Below are 24,272 nucleotides of genomic sequence, written 5' to 3'. Positions count from 1 at the left end.
CCTACAGCAAGTACTTGTGTTTGTTTTTGAATGCATTATCTCTATGAAGCATTGAAATCACCCAGTCTGGATAATACAACGCCGAGGTTAAATTGGCAAAAAACATTATTTTGCCTAGAAAGCAGATATGACACTGGAACGCTGCCCATCATCCTGCGGTGTTAGCCAAAGGGGGAATTGCGAAATTAAATTATCAATCTAAATCATTACAATAATTGGTGGAAAAAGTATGTCTCACGGGATCGGTCACAGGGTAAAGACGTCAGAAATCTAATATCCTGGAATATTAATTAGGAGTCAATTTTATGGGATTTCTATACGAAACGGTCAGACACGAAATTGTAGTGAATTAAAAAATTTCAGGCTAAAAGAGCCAAACTGTTACTGTAGATTTTTTTTTTTTTAATTCTGCTATTTTAGCTTACAGTTTGCAATTTGTTTATTAATTCACTATAGATCAGTGTTTAGTGAAACCCTATATAGTCCCTAATCTCTGGGAAACCGGTCTCTGCGCTCTCGGTTCCAGCCTATGGAGCGCCCTGAGGGGTTCACCACTGAACCCAGAAATCAGAGACCGCCCAGCTGACCGTGTTCGCATGGGAGCCAAATGCTCTCAATGTTTTTATGGTAACAAAGCTGTGCAGAAACTATACATACTGCAAATCAATTCAGAATATACATTTTAGATTTATATTTCCACTATTAAAAAGTGCATTTTTAAATTTATTTCATAGAAACACAAAATCCTTCGTGCTCTCATGAAAACCTTACGTCCCAGTGACGAGGTTCCATAGATTGCATAGAAACCACCAATTATATATGCATCAGAGCCACGTTTATCAACCTTTTTTAAAGGAACACTATAGTCACCTAAACAACTTTAGCTGAATGAAGCAGTTTTAGTGTATAGATCACGCTTCTCAGGTTTCACTGCTCAATTCACTGTCATTTAGGAGTTAAATCACTTTGTTTCTGTTTATGCAGCCCTAGCCACACCTCCCCTGGCTATGATTGACAGAGCCTGCATGAAAAAAAAACTGGTTTCACTTTAATCACATACAGGAGGATCTTGCAGGGTCTAGCAAGCTATTAACATAGCAGGATATAAGAAAATCTTAATTAAACAAAATTGCAATAAATGAAGGAAAAACTTTAGATGACTGTTTACAGGAAGTGTTAAGAAAGGCTGTGCAAGTCACATACAGGGAGGTGTGACTAGGGTTCATAGACAAAGTGATTTAACTCCTAAATGGCAGAGAATTGAGCAGTGAGACTGCAGGGGCATGTTCTATACACCAAAACTGCTTCATTAAGCTAAAGTTGTTTTGGTGACTATAGTGTCCCTTTAATGAATAACCCTGTTAGTCAATAAAAAAAAATCTAAAAAAGTGAACCAACATGCTGTGGGGGCTGTAATTATTGTAAATAATGTCCTCCCCTATCCACGACCTATGTGCAGAGGGTGGGTATACACTAGGATCACCTCCTCTCCCCCCCCCACCCCCCACTTTTTAAAATGTCATAGCCCCCCCACCTGTGCCCCCATTATTTAATTTGAAGCCCCCACCCTATATTGACAGGTGGGGGCATGGGGGAGACAGTGTCAGGGTCCCCTGTATTTTCTTAGCAGCTGGGCAGCAATTGCACAGTATCCCCCACGTTTTTAATGTTAGTAATGAATTGAGTCTAGAAAGGTAAGGACAGCTGAAAAGGTTACCTAATAGTTGTGTTTTAACGTATATCTTTATCAGCCTCCATCTATACAATATGTATCAAATGCACCGATTTGCATGAGTCGTTATAACACCTCATGGCATCTGATGCAAATTCTAACTGTCCCATGATTCCCTGTATAACTTGTGTGAGTGCGGTGGCTCCTGCAGGGAATCATGGAAACAAGATGGCCGAGATGCAAGGCATTATGGGAGATTAGCGTCACTAATTGTCCAATAATACAATAGCATTTTCTCTTTTTTTCCTCTTCCTGCTCTCCGCCGCTGTAAACATTTCTATATCTTATAACTGAGTCCGGTGACTGTTAATCTTAGGATTTTATGATCCTGGTCAAGATGCAGACTCTGAACTATGCTAATCTCATTTATCTGCAAAATAAATGTAAAGATCAATTCTAAAAACGAAGCAATCAGCAGGAACACTCTGTCGGTTTCTATGGCGACTGCTCCAGAATCGCTCCTCATTCAGAACTCCCATTGTTCTAATTATAACGAATCCTTGATTATCGCAGGAAGATAGCGGGTCTGACATTTCCTTCGTATAATAATGAAGGGAAGAAAAATCTCTAATGCGGCCTGTCGACGTTCCAATTATTTTAATATAACTGGAAGTGAGGATGTGACTCACACTCCCCATCCTTCCCATAAGCAGGGTTATGGTTTAATAGGTGACATCATCAGTAAAGGGCGGATCTGAAATAATTAAGACGATGTTTTGTGCCAGTCTGGTAAAATGAGTTGTCCCTATATTACATGCATTTACCCCTGAGGGACAGTATTGTCATTCAATGTATTCGCTGTTCTGTTATGAGCAATCTGCATTGTCCATGAACTCGTTGCATACAGCAGGGGTAGCGCAGGATAATGCTTCAATGCAGAGATTCTTGGCTGGGTCAAGGTTGCTGACACGTACATACTCCAACATTTTAAATGGACAAAGAGAGACACTTTCATTTTAGTGGTGTGCGTGGGGTGCGGCCAGGGCTGTTCTGAGTGTGCGTGGGGTGTGGCTGTTCTGAGTGTGAGTGGGGGTGTGGTTGTTCTGAGTGGGGGAGTGGCTGTTCTGAGTGTGAGTGGGGGTGCAGCTGTTCTGAGTGTGAGTGGGGGTGTGGCCAGGGCTGTTCTGAGTATGAGCGGGGGTCTAGCTGTTCTATATGTGTGAGGTGGTGTGGTCAGGGGCGGAGCTGTTCTGAGTGTGAGTGGGGGTGTGGTTGTTCTGAGTGGGGGTGTGGCTGTTCTGAGTGTGAGTGGGGGTGCAGCTGTTCTGAGTGTGAGTGGGGGTGTGGCCAGGGCTGTTCTGAGTGTGTATGGGGTGTGGCCAGGGCTGTTCTGAGTATGAGCGGGGGTCTAGCTGTTCTATATGTGTGAGGTGGTGTGGTCAGGGGCGGAGCTGTTCTGAGTGTGAGTGGGGGTGTGGTTGTTCTGAGTGGGGGTGTGGCTGTTCTGAGTGTGAGTGGGGGTGCAGCTGTTCTGAGTGTGAGTGGGGGTGTGGCCAGGGCTGTTCTGAGTGTGTATGGGGTGTGGCCAGGGCTGTTCTGAGTATGAGCGGGGGTCTAGCTGTTCTATATGTGTGAGGTGGTGTGGTCAGGGGCGGAGCTGTTCTGAGTGTGAGTGGGGGTGTGGTTGTTCTGAGTGGGGGTGTGGCTGTTCTGAGTGTGAGTGGGGGTGCAGCTGTTCTGAGTGTGAGTGGGGGTGTGGCCAGGGCTGTTCTGAGTGTGTATGGGGTGTGGCCAGGGCTGTTCTGAGTATGAGCGGGGGTCTAGCTGTTCTATATGTGTGAGGTGGTGTGGTCAGGGGCGGAGCTGTTCTGAGTGTGAGTGGGGGTGTGGTTGTTCTGAGTGGGGGTGTGGCTGTTCTGAGTGTGAGTGAGGGTGCAGCTGTTCTGAGTGTGAGTGGGGATGTGGCCAGGGCTGTTCTGAGTGTGTATGGGGTGTGGCCAGGGCTGTTCTGAGTATGAGCGGGGGTCTAGCTGTTCTATATGTGTGTGGTGGTGTGGCCAGGGGCGGGGCTGTTCTGAGTGTGAGTGGGGGTGTGGCTGTTCTATATGTGCGTGTGGGTGTGGCCAGGGGCGGGGCTGTTCTAAGAAATCTTAGGTGACTTACTAATAACAATTTATATAACTAAAATGTAATTTAGAAGAAGATGGAGGTATCTGCATAGGGACACTTGGGGGGGAGTGCATATAAATACGCTGTGACCTTGATAAGAGTCCTTCGGAATCCACATTTCTAGTGCAGTAAACGTCTTCCTGTATCGGATACATTCTTATTCGTTGATCTGGTGACTGTTCGGCCATTCGAGAGGGGTGATATGTATCAATAACACACACCTATAAAAGACAAGAGAGTGACTGAACCATCTCTACCATTATTTTCAATCCTGTCCATTAATTCATGAATGAAGCTGTCTGCTGGAGATATGTGACGACTTTGCTACAAGTTCTCTTGTAGAACGCTATTAGAATTCCCAGACAATCTGTGCACTCTGAGTATAACATCCTCTCCCATTGACAGGGTATGTGTACAGATACAGCAATATTGTGCAATTCAACGCATTTAACGCCCCCCTCCATCATTACCTTTGCTGGTGATATCGGTAATTTTGGAGTCTGTTGTCTCATTAAGTGAAGCCGTAAACCCCGTGTAGCATATGTTTCAGGCACAGTCAGCTCTAGCATCTTAAAATGTGGGATTATATATGAGAGACACTACGTAGATACCAATGTAGAGAAAAAGATTATATCCCCTGTTATTCCAACATTAAAGATACACTGCAGGCAATATAACAATTTCCTCTCATTGCAGTGGTTATAGTGCCGAAGTCCCTCCATTTATTGTTAAACCATTTTCGAGCAGTTTAGCACTGAATGAGAGTCCCTGGCTTCCCATAGCTCCACCCCCACTGAAGGTGTGGCTAAGGCAGAGATTACACACTTCCTTCTAGCGATAACGATTCATACTAGCAATGGGCGCTGTGATAGGTAGAAAGCGGTCAGCTGACACTCAGCCAATCACAGCTACATTGCTGCTCAGGTTAATACTTCCTCATTAACCCGAGCAGCACAGAGGGAATGGGCTACTGGAGACTCGTTTAATATTAAAACATTAAAAATGGTTTAACTCTGAATGGAAGGATGACGCCAAGAATTCCAGACACTATAACCACTACAACGAGATAAAGCAGTTATAAAGCACATAGTGTCCCTTTAAACCTTGCATTTCAGGCTTTGGCACAGAATTTATGAACTATCTGCACTTTAATGCCAGGACAATATCAGTCTGCTGCAGTGTACCTAACCTGCACCCCTAACATTCCGTTAGTACCTACCTTTAGAGAATATGAAAGGGATCATCTTAAATTAATATTTAGGCAATTTTCTTCCAATCTCACACTTTGTAGGAAATAAACCCTTTCTCTGCTTCAGTTTCATTGTGATGGCTTCTTCCTACTTCCATCGCTGTTTTGTCCCCTGACATATCTCGTTTTTTCTCACACTATCTGTATGTGAAAAAAATTTTGGGCCTAGTTTTATGTAATTCATTCTGTTCTCCCAGAGAGGCTGTAAGTCGATTTCCCTTCAAGTTAGACACATGGTAGTAATTTGAAATGTGAGCCTTTCAGGTCCAAGACACAGAGCTTAACCCATTCGTAGCTTGCCATTACTACAACAGCATGCAGACATATATTACAGGCATACCTCCCAAGTGTCTCTGTTAAGGAAGGACAGTCCCTATTTTAGCCCAAATCCCTCAGTCCCTCTTTTCTAGGAGCTCCATATTGTTGGTGTGTCTGAGTGTATAACAGAGCTCCACAGCAATAATACTCCCAGTAATGTGTCTGAGTGTATAACAGAGCTCCACAGCAATAATACTCCCAGTAATGTGTCTGAGTGTATAACAGAGCTCCACAACAATAATACTTCCAGTAATGTGTGTGAGTGTATAACAGAGCTCCCCAGCAATAATACTCCCAGTAATGTGTCTGAGTGTATAACAGAGCTCCACAGCAATAATACTCCCAGTAATGTGTCTGAGTGTATAACAGAGCCCCACAGCAATAATACTCCCAGTAATGTGTCTGAGTGTATAACAGAGCTCCACAGCAATAATACTCCCAGTAATGTATCTGAGTGTATAACAGAGCTCCACAGCAATAATACTCCCAGTAACGTGTCTGAGGGTATAACAGCTCCACAGCAATAATACTCCCAGTAATGTGTCTGAGTGTATAACAGAGCTCCACAGCAATAATACACCCAGTAATGTGTCTGAGTGTATAACAGAGCTCCACAGCAATAATACTCCCAGTAATGTGTCTGAGTGTATAACAGAGCTCCACGGTAATAATACTCCCAGTAATGTGTCTGAGTGTATAACAGAGCTCCACAGCAATAATACTCCCAGTGATGTGTCTGAGTGTATAACAGAGCTCCACAGTAATAATACTCCCAGTAATGTGTATGGGTGTATAACAGAGCTCCACAGTAATAATACTCCCAGTAATGTGTCTGAGTGTATAACAGAGCTCCACAGTAATAATACTCCCAGTAATGTGTCTGAGTGTATAACAGAGCTCCACAGTAATAATACTCCCAGTAATGTGTCTGAGTGTATAACAGAGCTCCACAGCAATAATACTCCGAGTAATGTGTCTGAGTGTATAACAGAGCTCCACAGCAATAATACTCCCAGTAATGTGTCTGAGTGTATAACAGAGCTCCACAGCAATAATACTCCCAGTAATGTGTCTGAGTGCATAACAGAGCTCCACAGCAATAATACTCCCAGTAATGTGTCTGAGTGTATAACAGAGCTCCACAGCAATAATACTCCCAGTAATGTGTCTGAGTGTATAACAGAGCTCCACAGCAATAATACTCCCAGTAATGTGTCTGAGTGTATAACAGAACTCCACAGCAATAATACTCCCAGTAATGTGTCTGAGTGTATAACAGAGCCCCACAGTAATAATACTCCCAGTAATGTGTCTGAGTGTATAACAGAGCCCCACAGTAATAATACTCCCAGTAATGTGTCTGAGTGTATAACAGAGCTCCACAGCAATAATACTCCCAGTAATGTGTCTGAGTGTATAACAGAGCTCCACAGCAATAATACTCCCAGTAATGTGTCTGAGTGCATAACAGAGCTCCACAGCAATAATACTCCCAGTAATGTGTCTGAGTGTATAACAGAGCTCCACAGCAATAATACTCCCAGTAATGTGTCTGAGTGTATAACAGAGCTCCACAGCAATAATACTCCCAGTAATGTGTCTGAGTGTATAACAGAACTCCACAGCAATAATACTCCCAGTAATGTGTCTGAGTGTATAACAGAGCCCCACAGTAATAATACTCCCAGTAATGTGTCTGAGTGTATAACAGAGCTCCACAACAATAATACTTCCAGTAATGTGTGTGAGTGTATAACAGAGCTCCCCAGCAATAATACTCCCAGTAATGTGTCTGAGTGTATAACAGAGCTCCACAGCAATAATACTCCCAGTAATGTGTCTGAGTGTATAACAGAGCCCCACAGCAATAATACTCCCAGTAATGTGTCTGAGTGTATAACAGAGCTCCACAGCAATAATACTCCCAGTAATGTATCTGAGTGTATAACAGAGCTCCACAGCAATAATACTCCCAGTAACGTGTCTGAGGGTATAACAGCTCCACAGCAATAATACTCCCAGTAATGTGTCTGAGTGTATAACAGAGCTCCACAGCAATAATACACCCAGTAATGTGTCTGAGTGTATAACAGAGCTCCACAGCAATAATACTCCCAGTAATGTGTCTGAGTGTATAACAGAGCTCCACGGTAATAATACTCCCAGTAATGTGTCTGAGTGTATAACAGAGCTCCACAGCAATAATACTCCCAGTGATGTGTCTGAGTGTATAACAGAGCTCCACAGTAATAATACTCCCAGTAATGTGTATGGGTGTATAACAGAGCTCCACAGTAATAATACTCCCAGTAATGTGTCTGAGTGTATAACAGAGCTCCACAGTAATAATACTCCCAGTAATGTGTCTGAGTGTATAACAGAGCTCCACAGTAATAATACTCCCAGTAATGTGTCTGAGTGTATAACAGAGCTCCACAGCAATAATACTCCGAGTAATGTGTCTGAGTGTATAACAGAGCTCCACAGCAATAATACTCCCAGTAATGTGTCTGAGTGTATAACAGAGCTCCACAGCAATAATACTCCCAGTAATGTGTCTGAGTGCATAACAGAGCTCCACAGCAATAATACTCCCAGTAATGTGTCTGAGTGTATAACAGAGCTCCACAGCAATAATACTCCCAGTAATGTGTCTGAGTGTATAACAGAGCTCCACAGCAATAATACTCCCAGTAATGTGTCTGAGTGTATAACAGAACTCCACAGCAATAATACTCCCAGTAATGTGTCTGAGTGTATAACAGAGCCCCACAGTAATAATACTCCCAGTAATGTGTCTGAGTGTATAACAGAGCTCCACAGTAATAATACTCCCAGTAATGGGTCTTTAAACTACAATAAATGTGTTTAGAAATCAGTCTGTGTAAATAAGATACATTGTTCTTGTTATAAATTACAGTTTAGTTAGATACATTGTTATTAGTAAGTCACCTAAAATTTCTCACAGCAGCCCCCTGGTCACACCCCCACTCACACTAAGAACAGCCCCGCCCTTGGTCACACCCCACTCACACTCAAAAGAGCCCGGCCTCTGGCCAAACCCACTTACACCCCTAAAATTGAAGTGTCCCTCTTTGTCCATGCTGGGACAGTTGAATTCTCCCTCAATCACATACTGAAACGCATAGTCGTTCCGGCTGCCACACTTTTCAAGACCCACGGCGGTAAATTTTTTATAAAATAGCAGCACTAGTCCGGAAACCTCCATCACCGACGATGCACCCTTACTCCTTTAACAAGGATACAGCCCCATCATCCTCAGTCTGGCTGTCTACCTGAGGTCAATACGCTAATAGGTTCTTGTGTATCAATAGGGGCTTGTGTCTTTCATCTCTTACTTGTCCATGTACCAATTCCTGGTGGCACAGATCTCTATTGCTGCCTGGGGCTCTGGTCTTTTCTCTCCAGGGAGAGCTGTTATGTTCTCTGTTTTTGTTGGTGGCTCAGATTTCCATTGTGAGGCTAGAATCTCTAACTTCCCTTGGCACAGGTCTCTCCTTCCTGCTACATTCTGCTCCTGCCGCCTGTAGAGGCCCAGATCTCTCCTTCCTGCTACATTCTGCTCCTGCCACCTGTAGAGTCCCAGATCTCTCCTTCCTGCTACATTCTGCTCCTGCCGCCTGTAGAGGCCCAGATCTCTCCTTCCTGCTACATTCTGCTCCTGCCACCTGTAGAGTCCCAGATCTCTCCTTCCTGCTACATTCTGCTCCTGCCGCCTGTAGAGGCCCAGATCTCTCCTTCCTGCTACATTCTGCTCATGCCACCTGTAGAGTCCCAGATCTCTCCTTCCTGCTACATTCTGCTCCTGCCGCCTGTAGAGTCCCAGATCTCTCCTTCCTGCTACATTCTGCTCCTGCCGCCTGTAGAGGCCCAGATCTCCCCTTCCTGCTACATTCTGCTCCTGCCACCTGTAGAGTCCCAGATCTCTCCTTCCTGCTACATTCTGCTCCTGCCGCCTGTAGAGGCCCAGATCTCTCCTTCCTGCTACATTCTGCTCATGCCACCTGTAGAGGCCCAGATCTCTCCACCTGTGGCACTCATGGCTCTCTTCTCCCCAGATTCCTAATGAGACACCAAGCTCTCTCTTTCACTGCTGTCACACAGCCCTCTCTCATTCCTACAGCCGCCAGTGGCAAAGAATGCATTACTGAAAACGGACATACACAGGAGCAAAAAGAGAGAGAAATCTGCACCGTTGCAAGCACAGATCCTCATACTTGACCTCACTAGACCACCAGTCCTCCCAATCACAAACCACAACCACGTTAAGCAGCACAGAAACACCACGTCTTCCCCTCAAATATTGCTGCTGCTATCGGAATCTGTAAAATTTGTCCAACAGTACTCCCTCCATCTGGATTTGGAAAAGAGGGTCCAACGGTACTCCCATCCCCTATATCTGCTACGAGTAGTGTCCATTAGGACTCCTGCCACCTGGAGAGGAACAGTAGCTTAGTATATTGAGCTAAGCTCCCCTAAGACAGAAACTATATATAAGAATTATGTGCACTATGTTTAAACTGTATAGGACCCCTTGGTGAGCAAATGCCTTGTTGTTACGATAGTCCATACATATTGCTGTCCCTGAAAAAGTTAAACATTGGTAAATTAGTTTAAATTTTGCCCCTGCTCATATGACATTTGGGAGTGTGGTGGAGATCAGTACTTACTGTACGTAAAACACTCATAATGGAGGATCCAGCCCTATTCACATGCTGACACCCCACTACCAGTTGTTCGATAAGCCCAGGGTGCCACTTGGGTAAGCCCTCTCCATACATCCCCAATAGCGAGGTTCATGGAGAGAGAGATAGGAATGTGTAGCATGCAGAAAGCCCGGCTTGTTGACTATATTGCAAAATCATTAGGAAATCTCAAAGGAGTCGTGTTACTAAACATCTGTTTTCCCAAAATACTTCACAACCATGTCAGCTTGTTTATTAGTTTGCAAGGTCCCCCGAACCCATACCATTGTGTGTTCATTCCTGTTATTCACATTAAACAGAGGATTTACTCACTAAGTGCTCAACTGAAAAAGGAATTGCGAGTTTTATTTCAAAATGGCCAAACTAGCAAAATAGCCGAGATTTTGTCTAATTCAGTGATTATTTCCTGACCTGTTCCCTTCCCTGTTTAATAATTATGTCAGATTATGCTGCTGCGATAAAACCAAATTTAAGACATTTTGCAGAAGATAATTCCATACCTGTAAAATATCCAGCAATAGAGGAGGAAGCCCCAACAGCCCCTGTTTTGTACCCAAACCCCTCTTTTCTTTTTAAAATGTCTTTCTTTTGTAGGAGCCCCCAGACTATGTCTTTAAAGGACAACTGTCACCTCAAAAAATATTATTTAATATGATAATCCTTTCATCATATTTTGAAGGAAATTGATTTTTGTCTGTGAAATGAAGTATATAATAAAAAAAAAGAAAAAAAAAGAGAAAAAACCCATCCCTCCCCTTAGTATATGTCAGGATCCTTCAGCCATGCACGTACACCTTGGGTCAGATAGTGTTTTAAAACCGTCAGTTAGTCTCTATGGTTTTCTTTGCTTCACTCCCAGCACAGAAACAGGGAAGACCATAGAGACTAACTGTCAGTTTCCAAACACTGTCAGACCCGAGGTGTACGTATATGGCTGAAGGATCATGTCATACTTAAAGAAACACTCTAGGGTCAGGCACACAAACATGTATTCCTGACTCTATAGTGTTAAACCCACCATTTCACCATTTAGGTGGCTTCGCCCCCCCCCACCCCCCTTAAATTCAATTACAACTCACCTTATTTTCAGCGCTGTGCGGGTCTGCGGTGCTAGCTCCGCCCCCTTGGTGACATCATCGGAATTGCCTATTTTTAGCCAATCCAATGAATCAATGCATCTCTACGAGGATAATTCAGAACCTCCATGCAGAGCGTGGGGACGCTGAACAGCAGGGCTGCTTACTGTGCAGCCCTGAGCCAGGAAGCACCTCCAGTGGCCATCTGAGGAGTGGCCTCTTGGAGGTGTCCCTAGGGGCAAATGTTCCCTGAAAAGACAGTGATTACATAAAAATGCCTGAAGGCAATGATAGTACTCACCAGAACAACTACATTAAGCTGTATATTATATATTAAGCTGTAGTTGTTCTGGTGACTATAGCGTCCTTTTAAAGCAGGGATGGATTTTTCCCATTTTTTACATTGACTCAAAACTTAATGAAAGGATTGCTATATTAAAAAAAACATATTTTTCAGGTGACAGTTGTCCTTTAATGAGGCTCTGTCACTTTCGGAGGTCACTGCCTAGTTTGTAAATACCTTGAAAGACGACATGCGAGGGGGTAGGTCCTCAATGACACTGCCGTTTTCTTTTTTTATCTCTTGGTGCTTCACCCATTAGGTGCCGTGTCAATTCGGTACAACATCAAGCATGTCAAACTCACGGCCCACCGGCCGCATGCGGCCCACAATGGACATCTTTGCAGCCCGGCGAGCCACGAGTGCATGCTGGTGTTAAAGTAGAGTAGGCACCTGCTTTCCCAACATTGCAGATGCCTACTCTGCTAATATTTACCTGGCCGGGGAGGAGGGCCAGCGAGGGAGCTCAGTCTTCCTGTTTCTCACTGCTCCCTCACTCATGCCGTCTGTAGTGAAGCCGGACATCATATTCCGGCACCCGGCATCACTAAACTGCGCGCGAGGGAGCAGTGAGGAGCAGATAGAAGATCGCCAATGGACCCCAGGGAGAGGCCCCACATCAGCTCCCATAGGTAGGAAGCAATAAAGAAAATTGTGTGTGCAAGAATGTGTAAATGTGTGTGTCTGTCAGTGTATGTATGTGTGTCTGTCAGTGAGTGTGTGTGTCTGTCTGTCCGTGTCTGTGAGTGTGTGTGTGTCAGTGTGTGCCTGTGTGTGTCTGTCACTGAATGTGTCTGTCTATGTGTCTGTCAGTGAGTGTGTGTGTGTATGTCTGTCTGTGTGTGTGTGTCTGTCAGTGTGTGTGTGTGTGTGTGTGTGTGTGTTGGTCAGTGTTGCATTGGCTGCGACTGGACAGTGGAGTACCTGGAGGTGCATCGACGTGCTCCACTGTCACAGGGTTTCAAGAAGTAGCGGGAGGATCAGATTTGTCACAGGGTGCCACAACAGGGCAATGAGGAAAAGTAAATTTGAGCTTAAATAAGTGCTTTACATTTCTGATTGGCCGTAATTGGCCTTTGACCCGAAAACGTGTGCACGCCGACGTCGTCATTAAAGTGGGCGGACGTGAGGGTATAATTTGGCATGGATCCGCAGCGACCGGCGTCCATTTACATGCTGCAAGAGCCAGTAACACAGACGCACGGCCGCTGGGCCCAAATACCACAAGGTGAGGAGGAATATGTTACAGTTGGCTAGAAGGGGTTGCTGGGATTTAGTAGAGGGGGAGGACAGGGATTTAGTATATGGGGGGGGGGGGGCACTGGGATTTTGTAGAGAGGGGGACTGAGATTTAGTAGAGAGGGGTGCTAATAAACCTACATTTCTATGAAAATTTAAGTTGTTTTTTTTTGCAGCCCACATAAACTTAAACCTTGTTTATGTGGCCCGTGCTAGATTTTGAGACATGCTTGGTCTACGGGGTCTCTTCCATAGTCTAACTTCTGGCAAAGAGCAAGAAGATGCTTGGTTCCCGCAGAGGTCACTAATAGAAGCTCTTTTCCTTTTGTCCAGCTTTTGTGGCTTGACCATAACACAAAGTAATTCGTATTTGCACTTATGATCTATTTTGACTGTGCTTTATAAGTCCCACTTACACCTTCTATACTTTCACCTTAACTTGTCATAGGACAATAGACCTACCCATACGTTTGTTCGCACTCCTTGAAGGTTCCATAACCATTCAATGTTGAATCCAAATGAAAAATGTCCAGCACACATCAATAGGTGAATAAACACTCAAATTTATTCCACAGCCCACAGTGACCAGCGTTTTGACCTAAAAATAGGTCTTTCTCAAATTCTTGAGAAAGACCCATTGTAGGGTGGAAACATTGTTCAGTTCGCTTTGGGGACCTCAATAAACCTGAGTGTTTCTAAAGCTATTGTCTTTGTCCTGTCATCCTCCTACACCAATCTTCAGATCAAATCATCCCACTTACACCTATCTTGCCCCAGCCCGCAGTGCTCGGAGGACAAACAGAAGGCTGTGCCCATGTGGTCTGTATTACTGAAACTCACAAGACAGTTTCTGGAATGCTAACTTTCCACAGAATCATAACATGATCAAAAAACAACACAATGATGGGTATTCCATCCCAAACCTCCAAGAGCAGACAATGAAAGATTGCGTCTTAGAGTGTTGTACCTGAACCTAAGGTAAATACAACCACTCGGACAGAGTGGCATAACCTGTGTTTAATATGATATAATCTGTCGTTATTAATCCTTGTAACAATAATATTATTATTTCTATTAAGCCTATAGCGCCTACATATTCCGCAGCATTTTACAATTCTGGAATTGGGATATTTGACATCAAGTAACTGACATACACTATAATAGTATTTAAGTATTTAAGTATTTAAGATGAGATGAGGTTACAATGGACGGGTAGACAGGCAGACAGGTGAGTGGGTGAATGAATGAACGGATAGATGGATGGATGGTTGAATGGATAGCAGATGGATGGGTGGCTGGATCTGTGGACAGATGGATGGGGGAACAGATGGATGGATGAGTGAATAGATGGATGGACAGACAGACAGATGTATGGATCCGTGGACAGATGGAGGAGCAGACCGATGGGTAGCTGGATCCGTGGAAAAATGGATGGGTGGACAGATGGATGGATCCGTGGATAGATGAATGGGCGGAAAGATGGATGTATGGATCCGTGGATAGATGGGTGGAAAGACAGATTGATGGATCCGTGGATAGGTGGACAGATGGATGGATCCGTGGATAGATTGATGGGCGGACAGATGTATGGATCCGTGGATAGATGGGTGGAAAGACAGATTGATGGATCCGTGGATAGATGGACGAGCAAAATTATGGATTGATTGATGGATCAGTGGACAGATGAAAGGGTGAATAGATGGACAGGCGAACAAATAGATGAGTGAATCAGTGGTAAGATGGAAGGATAACAAACAGTAGATGTTGGGGTTGTGGGAGTCTGTATTACAGATTACGGCGTCAGCGAATTCCACAGAATAGCGTGGTCTAATCAGTGCCACACAGCAACTGTATGATATTCCTGTAAAACACAAAGAGGGAAGTGTAAAATCTAACAAAAAGGGAAGTGGAAACTTGACAGATGTTTGAATGATTTAATCTGACAATGATTTTATGAATATTAACCCCTCTGCTGCATTCAGGACTGGTGTGACGTGCGTCTGTCCGGTGTGTACATGCCACATGTGCAAGTTTTATGGGGACTCGACAATGAGAAGAAAGTAAAACTTAATTCTGTGCTGTCCGTGACAGAGGGATAAAGTAAAACTTCGTTCTGTGCTGTCCGTGACAGAGGGATAAAGTAAAACTTCATTCTGTGCTGTCTGTGAGAGAGGGATAAAGTAAAACTTCATTCTGTGCTGTCCGTGACAGAGGGATAAAGTAAAACTTCATTCTGTGCTGTCCGTGACAGAGGGATAAAGTAAAACTTCATTCTGCGCTGTCCGTGACAGAGGGATAAAGTAAAACTTCATTCTGTGCTGTCCGTGACAGAGGGATAAAGTAAAACTTCGTTCTGTGCTGTCCGTGACAGAGGGATAAAGTAAAACTTCGTTCTGTGCTGTCCGTGACAGAGGGATAAAGTGAAACTTCATTCTGTGCTGTCCGTGACAGAGGGATAAAGTAAAACTTCGTTCTGTGCTGTCCGTGACAGAGGGATAGAGTAAAACTTCGTTCTGTGCTGTCCGTGACAGAGGGATAAAGTAAAACTTCATTCTGTGCTGTCTGTGAGAGAGGGATAAAGTAAAACTTCATTCTGTGCTGTCCGTGACAGAGGGATAAAGTAAAACTTCATTCTGTGCTGTCCGTGACAGAGGGATAAAGTGAAACTTCATTCTGTGCTGTCCGTGACATAGGGATAAAGTAAAACTTCATTCTGTGCTGTCCGTGACATAGGGATAAAGTAAAACTTCATTCTGTGCTGTCCGTGACAGAGGGATAAAGTAAAACTTAGTTCTGTGCTGTCCGTGACAGAGGGATAAAGTAAAACTTCATTCTGTGCTGTCCGTGACAGAGGGATAAAGTAAAACTTCATTCTGTGCTGTCCGTGACAGAGGGATAAAGTAAAACTTAATTCTGCGCTGTCCGTGACAGAGGGATAAAGTAAAACTTCGTTCTGTGCTGTCCGTGACAGAGGGATAAAGTAAAACTTCATTCTGTGCTGTCCGTGACATAGGGATAAAGTAAAACTTCATTCTGTGCTGTCCGTGACAGAGGGATAAAGTAAAACTTAGTTCTGTGCTGTCCGTGACAGAGGGATAAAGTAAAACTTTGTTCTGTGCTGTCCGTGACAGAGGGATAAAGTAAAACTTCGTTCTGTGCTGTCCGTGACAGAGGGATAAAGTAAAACTTTGTTCTGTGCTGTCCGTGACAGAGGGATAAAGTAAAACTTCATTCTGTGCTGTCCGTGACAGAGGGATAAAGTAAAACTTCATTCTGTGCTGTCCGTGACAGAGGGATAAAGTAAAACTTTGTTCTGTGCTGTCCGTGACAGAGGGATAAAGTAAAACTTCATTCTGTGCTGTCCGTGACAGAGGGATAAAGTAAAACTTCATGCTGCGCTGACTGTAACAGAGGGAGCATGATTTTAGCAGTTTGTTTTTTCAAATCATGGAATTTATAAGCTGTGCAGGAGGACAAGGGACCTCAACTCACTTTAACCTGAAATGGGTAAAAACTCTAAATGACACAAATGAAGACTTTCAAGGTATCCCTGCTTTATCACAACTGCATTGATTCATGATATCACTGCCTGAGCACAGGTGAATATTTTATGCTATGTACACAGCTATCAATATACATTTTGCATATTCCTTTCTATGAAATGAAAGGTATCGATAACCCAAACCTCCCCGGGTTATGAGTTGCATTCATTCTTATATTCAAATTAAATGGAGGGATTTGCTTCCACCAAGTGGACAAAAATGTGCAGCACAGTTTAACAAATTTGAATTATTCTGTATTATTATTATTATTATTATTATTTATTATTATTAGCGACATTTAAAACATATTTCGTAGCGCTTTACAATATTATTAGAGGGGGGGATTTAACTATAAATAGGACAATTACAACAACTTACAGGAACGAACTTACAGTCTAGTGATCAGGGAACTGTAAAGTGTAAGCTAGAATTGATTATAAATACAGACTGTAATTATTTTCCCAATTGGAAACCCCCCTGTTAGTAGTTTAGGGATGTGTAGTAAACCCTTTTTGCTGCACTAACAGGCAAATCTGGTTTCCATGTGTCATCTGGCCATCAGCTGTCACATTTACTTTATTGGAATTTATTGATCTGCATCTTGTTGTTTCCTCTGTAGAAATGTAGGTGTATGACGCACTGGAGCTCGCTGGACGTCCCCCCACCTTCCTGGCCCCCCAGAATGTTTCTCTGCTTGCTGTCTCTCGCACTTTTAACTGGAGGTTCCAAAGCTGAAGTCATTCCTTGTAAGGAGCCTAATGTTACCTTTTTATTTGTGGTCACTTGGTAACTCCACATACACACAGATAACTTACTGCCCCAAAGAAGTAGGGTACATACAGGAGAAAATTCACGTTCCCAATACAAAGGACAATACGGTCATTTTAGAAGAAACAGAAAAGAACAAGTCACATACATACATATCAGACAGATGGACAGACAGAACAGGAAGACCAAAAGACAAGAAAAAGGCAGGAAGATAGACAGACAATAAACACAGACAAAGTTGGCAGACAAAGAGCAAGCAGACAGAGAGACACAGACATATCAGGCAGTCAGAGCAACATGTATACAGCAGGCACAAAGACAAAGCATGCAGACAGTCAGAGTGATAGACAAAGCAGGCAGTCAGAGCGACGCAGACAAAAGAAGCAGACAGACACAGACAAATCAGGGAGAAACTATGCAGACAGAAAGATACAAATAGATCAGACAGTCGGTCGGAGCAACACAGGCAAAGTAGACAGTCACAATGTAGGCAGACAGAGATGGACAGACAAGACAGGTAAATTGATAGTAACAAACATAGCAGATAGAAACACAGGCACACACACAAGAGATGTTTACTGGCCTTTCTGTTACAAACAGGGCTCCCTATAAAAATGTACATACAAATAACCTTGTGTTACTCCAAGAAAAGTCTCTCTTTAATAATTGGCCATCCTTGTACCTTTAGCAATATGTCGATACGCTCTGGGAATGCACGACAGGACGATACGCGATGAGGATATTACTGCATCCAGTCAATGGTATGAGTCAACTGGACCGCAGTACGCAAGGTATGATAGCATGCGATAAACCAACAGATTGTTGTCAAAGAATGGGAAATTATTCTTCAATGAGCAGATTCAATCCTTGGTCTAATCTTTCCTTATGTGTTGTGTCTGTGTGTGTGTACATATGAATGTATTTATAATATATGTCTGTATGTATATATATCTATAAGGCCCGCGTGTGCCACAGTCCTGCTATGTATTCACTGAAGCTGTAGGTGACTGGTATCACCCAGAACTGTTATAATGTTATTAACGCTGGATACAATGTATATGTGGTAATATTCTGTTTCCACAGACTGCAGAGGGAGGAAGGCGATGGAGCATGGTGCCCAGCTGGTCTGCTACAGCCAGAGGACGTGCAATTCCTGCAGATCGATCTCCACAAGCTATTCTTTGTCACACTTATTGGAACCCAAGGACGTCACGCAAGGGCCACCGGCAAGGAATTTGCCCGGTCCTACAGAGTAGACTATAGTCGAAATGGAGAGCAGTGGCTTTCCTGGAAGGACCACCAAGGCCACCAGGTAACAGTCTTTTATTTTTGTTTTACTTTTGTATTCTCATTTGGTTCTCCATATACACTGGGCACCTCAGGAACTGAGAAAAGACATGATGAGCAATCACACCCTATCAACTACAAAGAAGACAGTGTCCTCTAGGTGGAATTTCCAACACACAGGGTCACGATTTGGAGAGGAAATCTCTTTTCTCTGAGCAGTGTTTGTACAAACTCGGAGACACCTTCTAGGTGGATGAGTCTTCTCCAAGTAGAGGCCATTGGATCTTCCGTGATTAAGAGAGAAGGCACAATTCTTTCTCCTCAAAAGAGTACACCCTATTCTCTCGTGCCAGTACTGAAACACGCAACTTTATCGTCACCGGTCGAGTTTTTAATAAAACAACACTGCGTGTGAAAAAAAAAAATACTATCTTCCAAACTACGACATCACTTTCAGATTTTCTAAAACCACAAAAAGACCCTGATCCGTCAACGAGTGGTGAATGATTTTCTACGTATCCTTGGCATAGCTTCTGATAACCAAAGTTTCTGACCTTGCTTGCTCATGAGTAACCACTCATTCGGCTTTCCAAATAAATTGTTCATTTGCCATATTAATTCTAGGATGATGAAAATGTATACAGATTCAAGAGAAAAAAAAAATGGTTAAACCAGTGAGAAGAAGATTGATTTATTTTTGCTAAAGATGATGTATATTGGAAATGTAAATACAATGCTTACTCATCAAAGTTCATTTACAATTTATATGAAAGAAATGGCTACATTAATATATGTTTACTATAACAATATTAACATGACATTCATATTATTTTCCAAAAGCCCATTTGGACTAAATTTTATTTGTGTTTATATTATTAAAGGGACACTCCAGGCTCCCACACACGTTAGATGCACTGTGTAGGTAGGTTACAGTTAGTTATACTGGGTGGGTTTATATTATTAAAGGGACACTACAGGCTCCCACACACGTTAGATGCACTGTGTAGGTTAGGTTACAGTTACTGGGTGGGTTTATATTATTAAAGGGACACTCCAGGCTCCCACACACGTTAGATGCACTGTGTAGGTTAGGTTACAGTTAGTTATACTGGGTGGGTTTATATTATTAAAGGGACACTCCAGGCTCCCACACACGTTAGGTGCACTGTGTAGGTTAGGTTACAGTTACTGGGTGGGTTTATATTATTAAAGGGACACTCCAGGCTCCCATACACGTTAGATGCACTGTGTAGGTTAGGTTACAGTTACTGGGTGGGTTTATATTATTAAAGGGACACTCCAGGCTCCCACTCACGTTAGATGCACTGTGTAGGTTAGGTTACAGTTAGTTATACTGGGTGGGTTTATATTATTAAAGGGACACTCCATGCTCTCACACACGTTAGATGCACTGTGTAGGTTAGGTTACAGTTAGTTATACCGGGTGGGTTTATATTATTAAAGGGACACTCCAGGCTCCCACACACGTTAGACGCACTGTGTAGGTTAGGTTCAGTTAGTTATACTGGGTGGGTTTATATTATTAAAGGGACACTCCAGGCTCCCACACACGTTAGATGCACTGTGTAGGTTAGGTTACAGTTAGTTATACTGGGTCGGTTTATATTAATAAAGGGACACTCCATGCTCCCACACACGTCGGGTGCACTGTGTAGGTTAGGTTACAGTTAGTTATACTGGGTGGGTTTATATTATTAAAGGGACACTCCAGGCTCCCACACACGTTAGATGCACTGTGTAGGTTAGGTTACAGTTAGTTATACTGGGTGGGTTTATATTATTAAAGGGACACTCCAGGCTCCCACAAACGTTAGGTGCACTGTGTAGGTTAGGTTACAGGTAGTTATACTGGGTGGGTTTATATCATTAAAGGGACACTCCAGGCTCCCACACACGTTAGGTGCACTGTGTAGGTTAGGTTACAGTTAGTTATACTGGGTGGGTTTATATTATTAAATGGACACTCCAGGCTCCCACACACGTTAGGTGCGCTGTGTAGGTTAGGTTACAGTTAGTTATACTGGGTGGGTTTATATTATTAAAGGGACACTCCAGGCTCCCACACACGTTAGATGCACTGTGTAGGTTAGGTTACAGGTAGTTATACTGGGTGGGTTTATATTATTAAAGGGACACTCCAGGCTCCCACACGTTAGGTGCACTGTGTAGGTTAGGTTACAGTTAGTTATACTGGGTGGCTTTATATTATTAAAGGGACACTCCAGGCTCCCACACACGTTAGATGCACTGTGTAGGTTAGGTTACAGTTAGTTATACTGGGTGGGTTTATATTATTAAAGGGACACTCCAGGCTCCCACACACGTTAGATGCACTGTGTAGGTTAGGTTACAGTTATACTGGGTGGGTTTATATTATTAAATGGACACTCCAGGCTCCCACACACGTTAGGTGCACTGTGTAGGTTAGTGTAACGGACCGTTTCAGCATAAAAGGGGAAAAATCCGTTTAGGCGATAATCCCCTTTTCTAAAGACAGGCACAGCTACTGCAGAACATCACACTCCCGATCTGGATACGAAATAACACTCCGAACTGGAACAGCTGAACAAGAAAAGCATACAATCGGCTTACACTCTTGGCAGTCAGCTTACAATCCAATCCCCCCCAAGAACGAGACGACACTTCATTTTGAGGGTTAAGCAGGAACTCAAGACTGGGACACCCAGTCTGGCTTTTATTACCAACAAGTACATACAGGACACTCCCAGGGGGAGGATGAAATTAACCAATCACATGGATGTACCTCCCACACATTTCCTCCCCTTAGATTAACACTTAACACAATTATACTGTACACCTTTTTCCCCAATTCCTGGATGTACCCCAAATACATATGCTACACCTCCAAAACAGGTATCCCCTGATAGCCCTTATTCAGGGGGACAACATATGCAAGAATCAGCCCATTCGGATAAATGGTTCAGGAGTTATGGGACTCCAAAGATTTGACCGACCGCATGGGTAAAGTATCCGAAAACAGTTCCATGCATTTTGGCCCTGCGGTCGGTCACAAACAAGGGAATGAAAACAGGCGAATTGCCTGTGTTATAGAGCCTGGAGAGGGTTTGAATGAATTCCCTTGTTTGTGGGGTTCTTTCTACCGAACGGCGGGTCATTCGGTAGTTTCCATACGAATTTCTGGAAGTATGGAGGTCTCAGCGGTGTTTGCCTAGTCAAGTGTCCGATTTTAGTTCCAGACACTCGACGGCAAAACACCGCTGTTCGGTAGTTAAAGATGGCCGCCGCCACGTGGTTGTTTCCTGAATGGCGGCCACCCAGAGGACACAGAACACATTACATGATTGCCAATTACCCGTTTGCAACATTGTTGCAAACGGTAATTGGAGGCACACTTAATCCTGGGTGGTCTGGTTGTTCGGTAGTTTCCTCAATACAATGAATGGAGTGATTCTACCGAACAATCAGATGAAGGCTGCATATATATATATAACCCAGGTTAACTGCATACATAAATACATATACAATATACAGGCAGTACAATAGAATATGCTTCACAGTCTTAAAGGGACAGTAGTCCCAAAATGTCCACCGCTGATTTTAAAGGGCCAGTAGCAGCAATATAAATTATACATGCCCAAATATAGTCTTTAAAGTGCAATATGTCCAGGGGCCATAGTCGCAGGGCAGGAGGCTAGCAGCCAGGCTTCTCCAGCCCACAGTGGCGAAGTTGGTTTCGCCACAATTCTCCCCTTTACCAATTAGACTAACAGGGTATCTGACCTCCTGCCGGTCAGTGCCCTGGTTAGTCCAGCAACCCACCCACAGAACAGAAGTAGTAGAGCAGCCCACCCATAATAAACAGTTACCACACCTGGGTGAGGGAGAATTTTGTCCAAGTTCAGGTGCCTCCCCACGGCTGTGTGAGAGACTGATAGGCTGCCTTGGTGGGTTGCTGAGGGGGCAGAGACCAGCGGTACTCTGTCCTGTTGCCAGCACTACCACGGGAGTAGTCTGGTGGGAGCCTGGCTGCTGGAGACCGACTGTCTCCCCTTTAGATATATCGCTCTGTGGCTGGGGGACAGGACCGACCGTCCCTACCCCTGGGGCTGTAAGTGCAGAGACTACGGTCCCATCTGCACAGATGTGGGGCTTAACATCTCCCCTTGGTGGGTTAGGCTGCCGCTGGAGAGAGGGTGTAACAAGCTCCTCTCTCTGGACGGTAAACTGCCGCTGGGGAGGGGGGTTAGCAGGCTCCTCTCCCTGCCACTCTCTCTGCTGGTGGAAAGGGGGACCAGCTGTCTCCCCTTTCATTCTCTTGTCCGGCTGCTGGGGTGCGAGACTGACTGTCTCTGCTCCCTGCAGGACACACTGCCGCTGGGGAGGATGGACGACACCATCAGCTCCCTGGGATACACACTGCCGCTGGGGAGGATGGACGACACCATCAGCTCCCTGGGGCACACACTGCCGCTGGGGAGGGAGGACGCTGCTCTCCTCCCCCTTCGCTTCACACTGCCTTCTTGGCATCTCACTTTGCTGCTGCGGGGCAGGAACAACAACCTCTGCCCCCTGTAACTCAGCCTGCCGCTGGGGAGGAAGGACTGCACCTTCGGCTCCCTTGGACACACACGGCTGCTGGGGAGGATGGACGACACCATCAGCTCCCTGGGGCACACACTGCCGCTGGGGAGGGAGGACGCTGCTCTCCTCTCCCTTCGCTTCACACTGCCTTCTTGGCATATCACTTTGCTGCTGGGGGGCAGGAACAACAACCTCTGCCCCCTGTAACTCAGCCTGCCGCTGGGGAGGAAGGACTGCACCTTCGGCTCCCTTGGACACACACGGCTGCCGGGGAGGATGGACGACACCATCAGCTCCCTGGGGCACACATTGCCGCTGGGGAGGGAGGACGCTGCTCTCCTCTCCCTTCACTTCACACTGCCTTCTTGGCATATCACTTTGCTGCTGGGGGGCAGGAACAACAACCTCTGCCCCCTGTAACTCAGCCTGCCGCTGGGGAGGAAGGACTGCACCTTCGGCTCCCTTGGACACACACGGCTGCTGGGGAGGATGGACGACACCATCAGCTCCCTGGGCCACACATTGCCGCTGGGGAGGGAGGTCTGCAAACCCCCTGGCCCGCTCTGATTCCCGCGGCAAGTACTCTCGCACTGCTTTCTTCACCTGCTGTATTAGATCCTCTGAGAGGTTGGGTCCGCATATAGCCAGCACCGCGGTGACCTCTCTGTCATACGCCTCTTGAGTGTAGCTGGGTGCCATGCTTGCTCTGCTGCAGTTGGTTCCTTGTAGATAGGGGCGCTGTACGGGTACTGGCGTTGCCCTCACTTTGTAATCCAGGAATGGTGTTGTCTGCAGCTGTCCCTCTGGTTGTAGGAACGATCCCACCGCTGCCACCAATTGTAACGGACCGTTTCAGCATAAAAGGGGAAAAATCCGTTTAGGCGATAATCCCCTTTTCTAAAGACAGGCACAGCTACTGCAGAACATCACACTCCCGATCTGGATACGAAATAACACTCCGAACTGGAACAGCTGAACAAGAAAAGCATACAATCGGCTTACACTCTTGGCAGTCAGCTTACAATCCAATCCCCCCCAAGAACGAGACGACACTTCATTTTGAGGGTTAAGCAGGAACTCAAGACTGGGACACCCAGTCTGGCTTTTATTACCAACAAGTACATACAGGACACTCCCAGGGGGAGGATGAAATTAACCAATCACATGGATGTACCTCCCACACATTTCCTCCCCTTAGATTAACACTTAACACAATTATACTGTACACCTTTTTCCCCAATTCCTGGATGTACCCCAAATACATATGCTACACCTCCAAAACAGGTATCCCCTGATAGCCC

General features: G+C 44.7%; 1 protein-coding gene across 2 annotated transcripts in view; it reads left to right on the top strand.

Annotated features, from left to right (window-relative positions):
* Positions 1 to 24,272, top strand: part of LOC134573343 (discoidin domain-containing receptor 2-like) — a 102,166-nt gene that overhangs the window by 52,119 nt on the left and 25,775 nt on the right. For both annotated transcript variants that reach the window (XM_063433041.1, XM_063433040.1), the window contains 3 exons: positions 16,952 to 17,078; positions 17,789 to 17,891; positions 18,184 to 18,412. In XM_063433041.1, coding sequence (XP_063289111.1) covers positions 16,964 to 17,078; positions 17,789 to 17,891; positions 18,184 to 18,412 — 447 coding nt within the window. In that variant the 5' untranslated portion in view covers positions 16,952 to 16,963. The remainder of the gene's footprint in view (positions 1 to 16,951; positions 17,079 to 17,788; positions 17,892 to 18,183; positions 18,413 to 24,272) is intronic.

The sequence above is a fragment of the Pelobates fuscus genome, chromosome 9 (assembly GCF_036172605.1).
Source record: "Pelobates fuscus isolate aPelFus1 chromosome 9, aPelFus1.pri, whole genome shotgun sequence".
Classification (NCBI taxonomy): Eukaryota; Metazoa; Chordata; class Amphibia; order Anura; family Pelobatidae; genus Pelobates; species Pelobates fuscus.
This window is presented reverse-complemented; position numbering and strand designations above follow the sequence as displayed.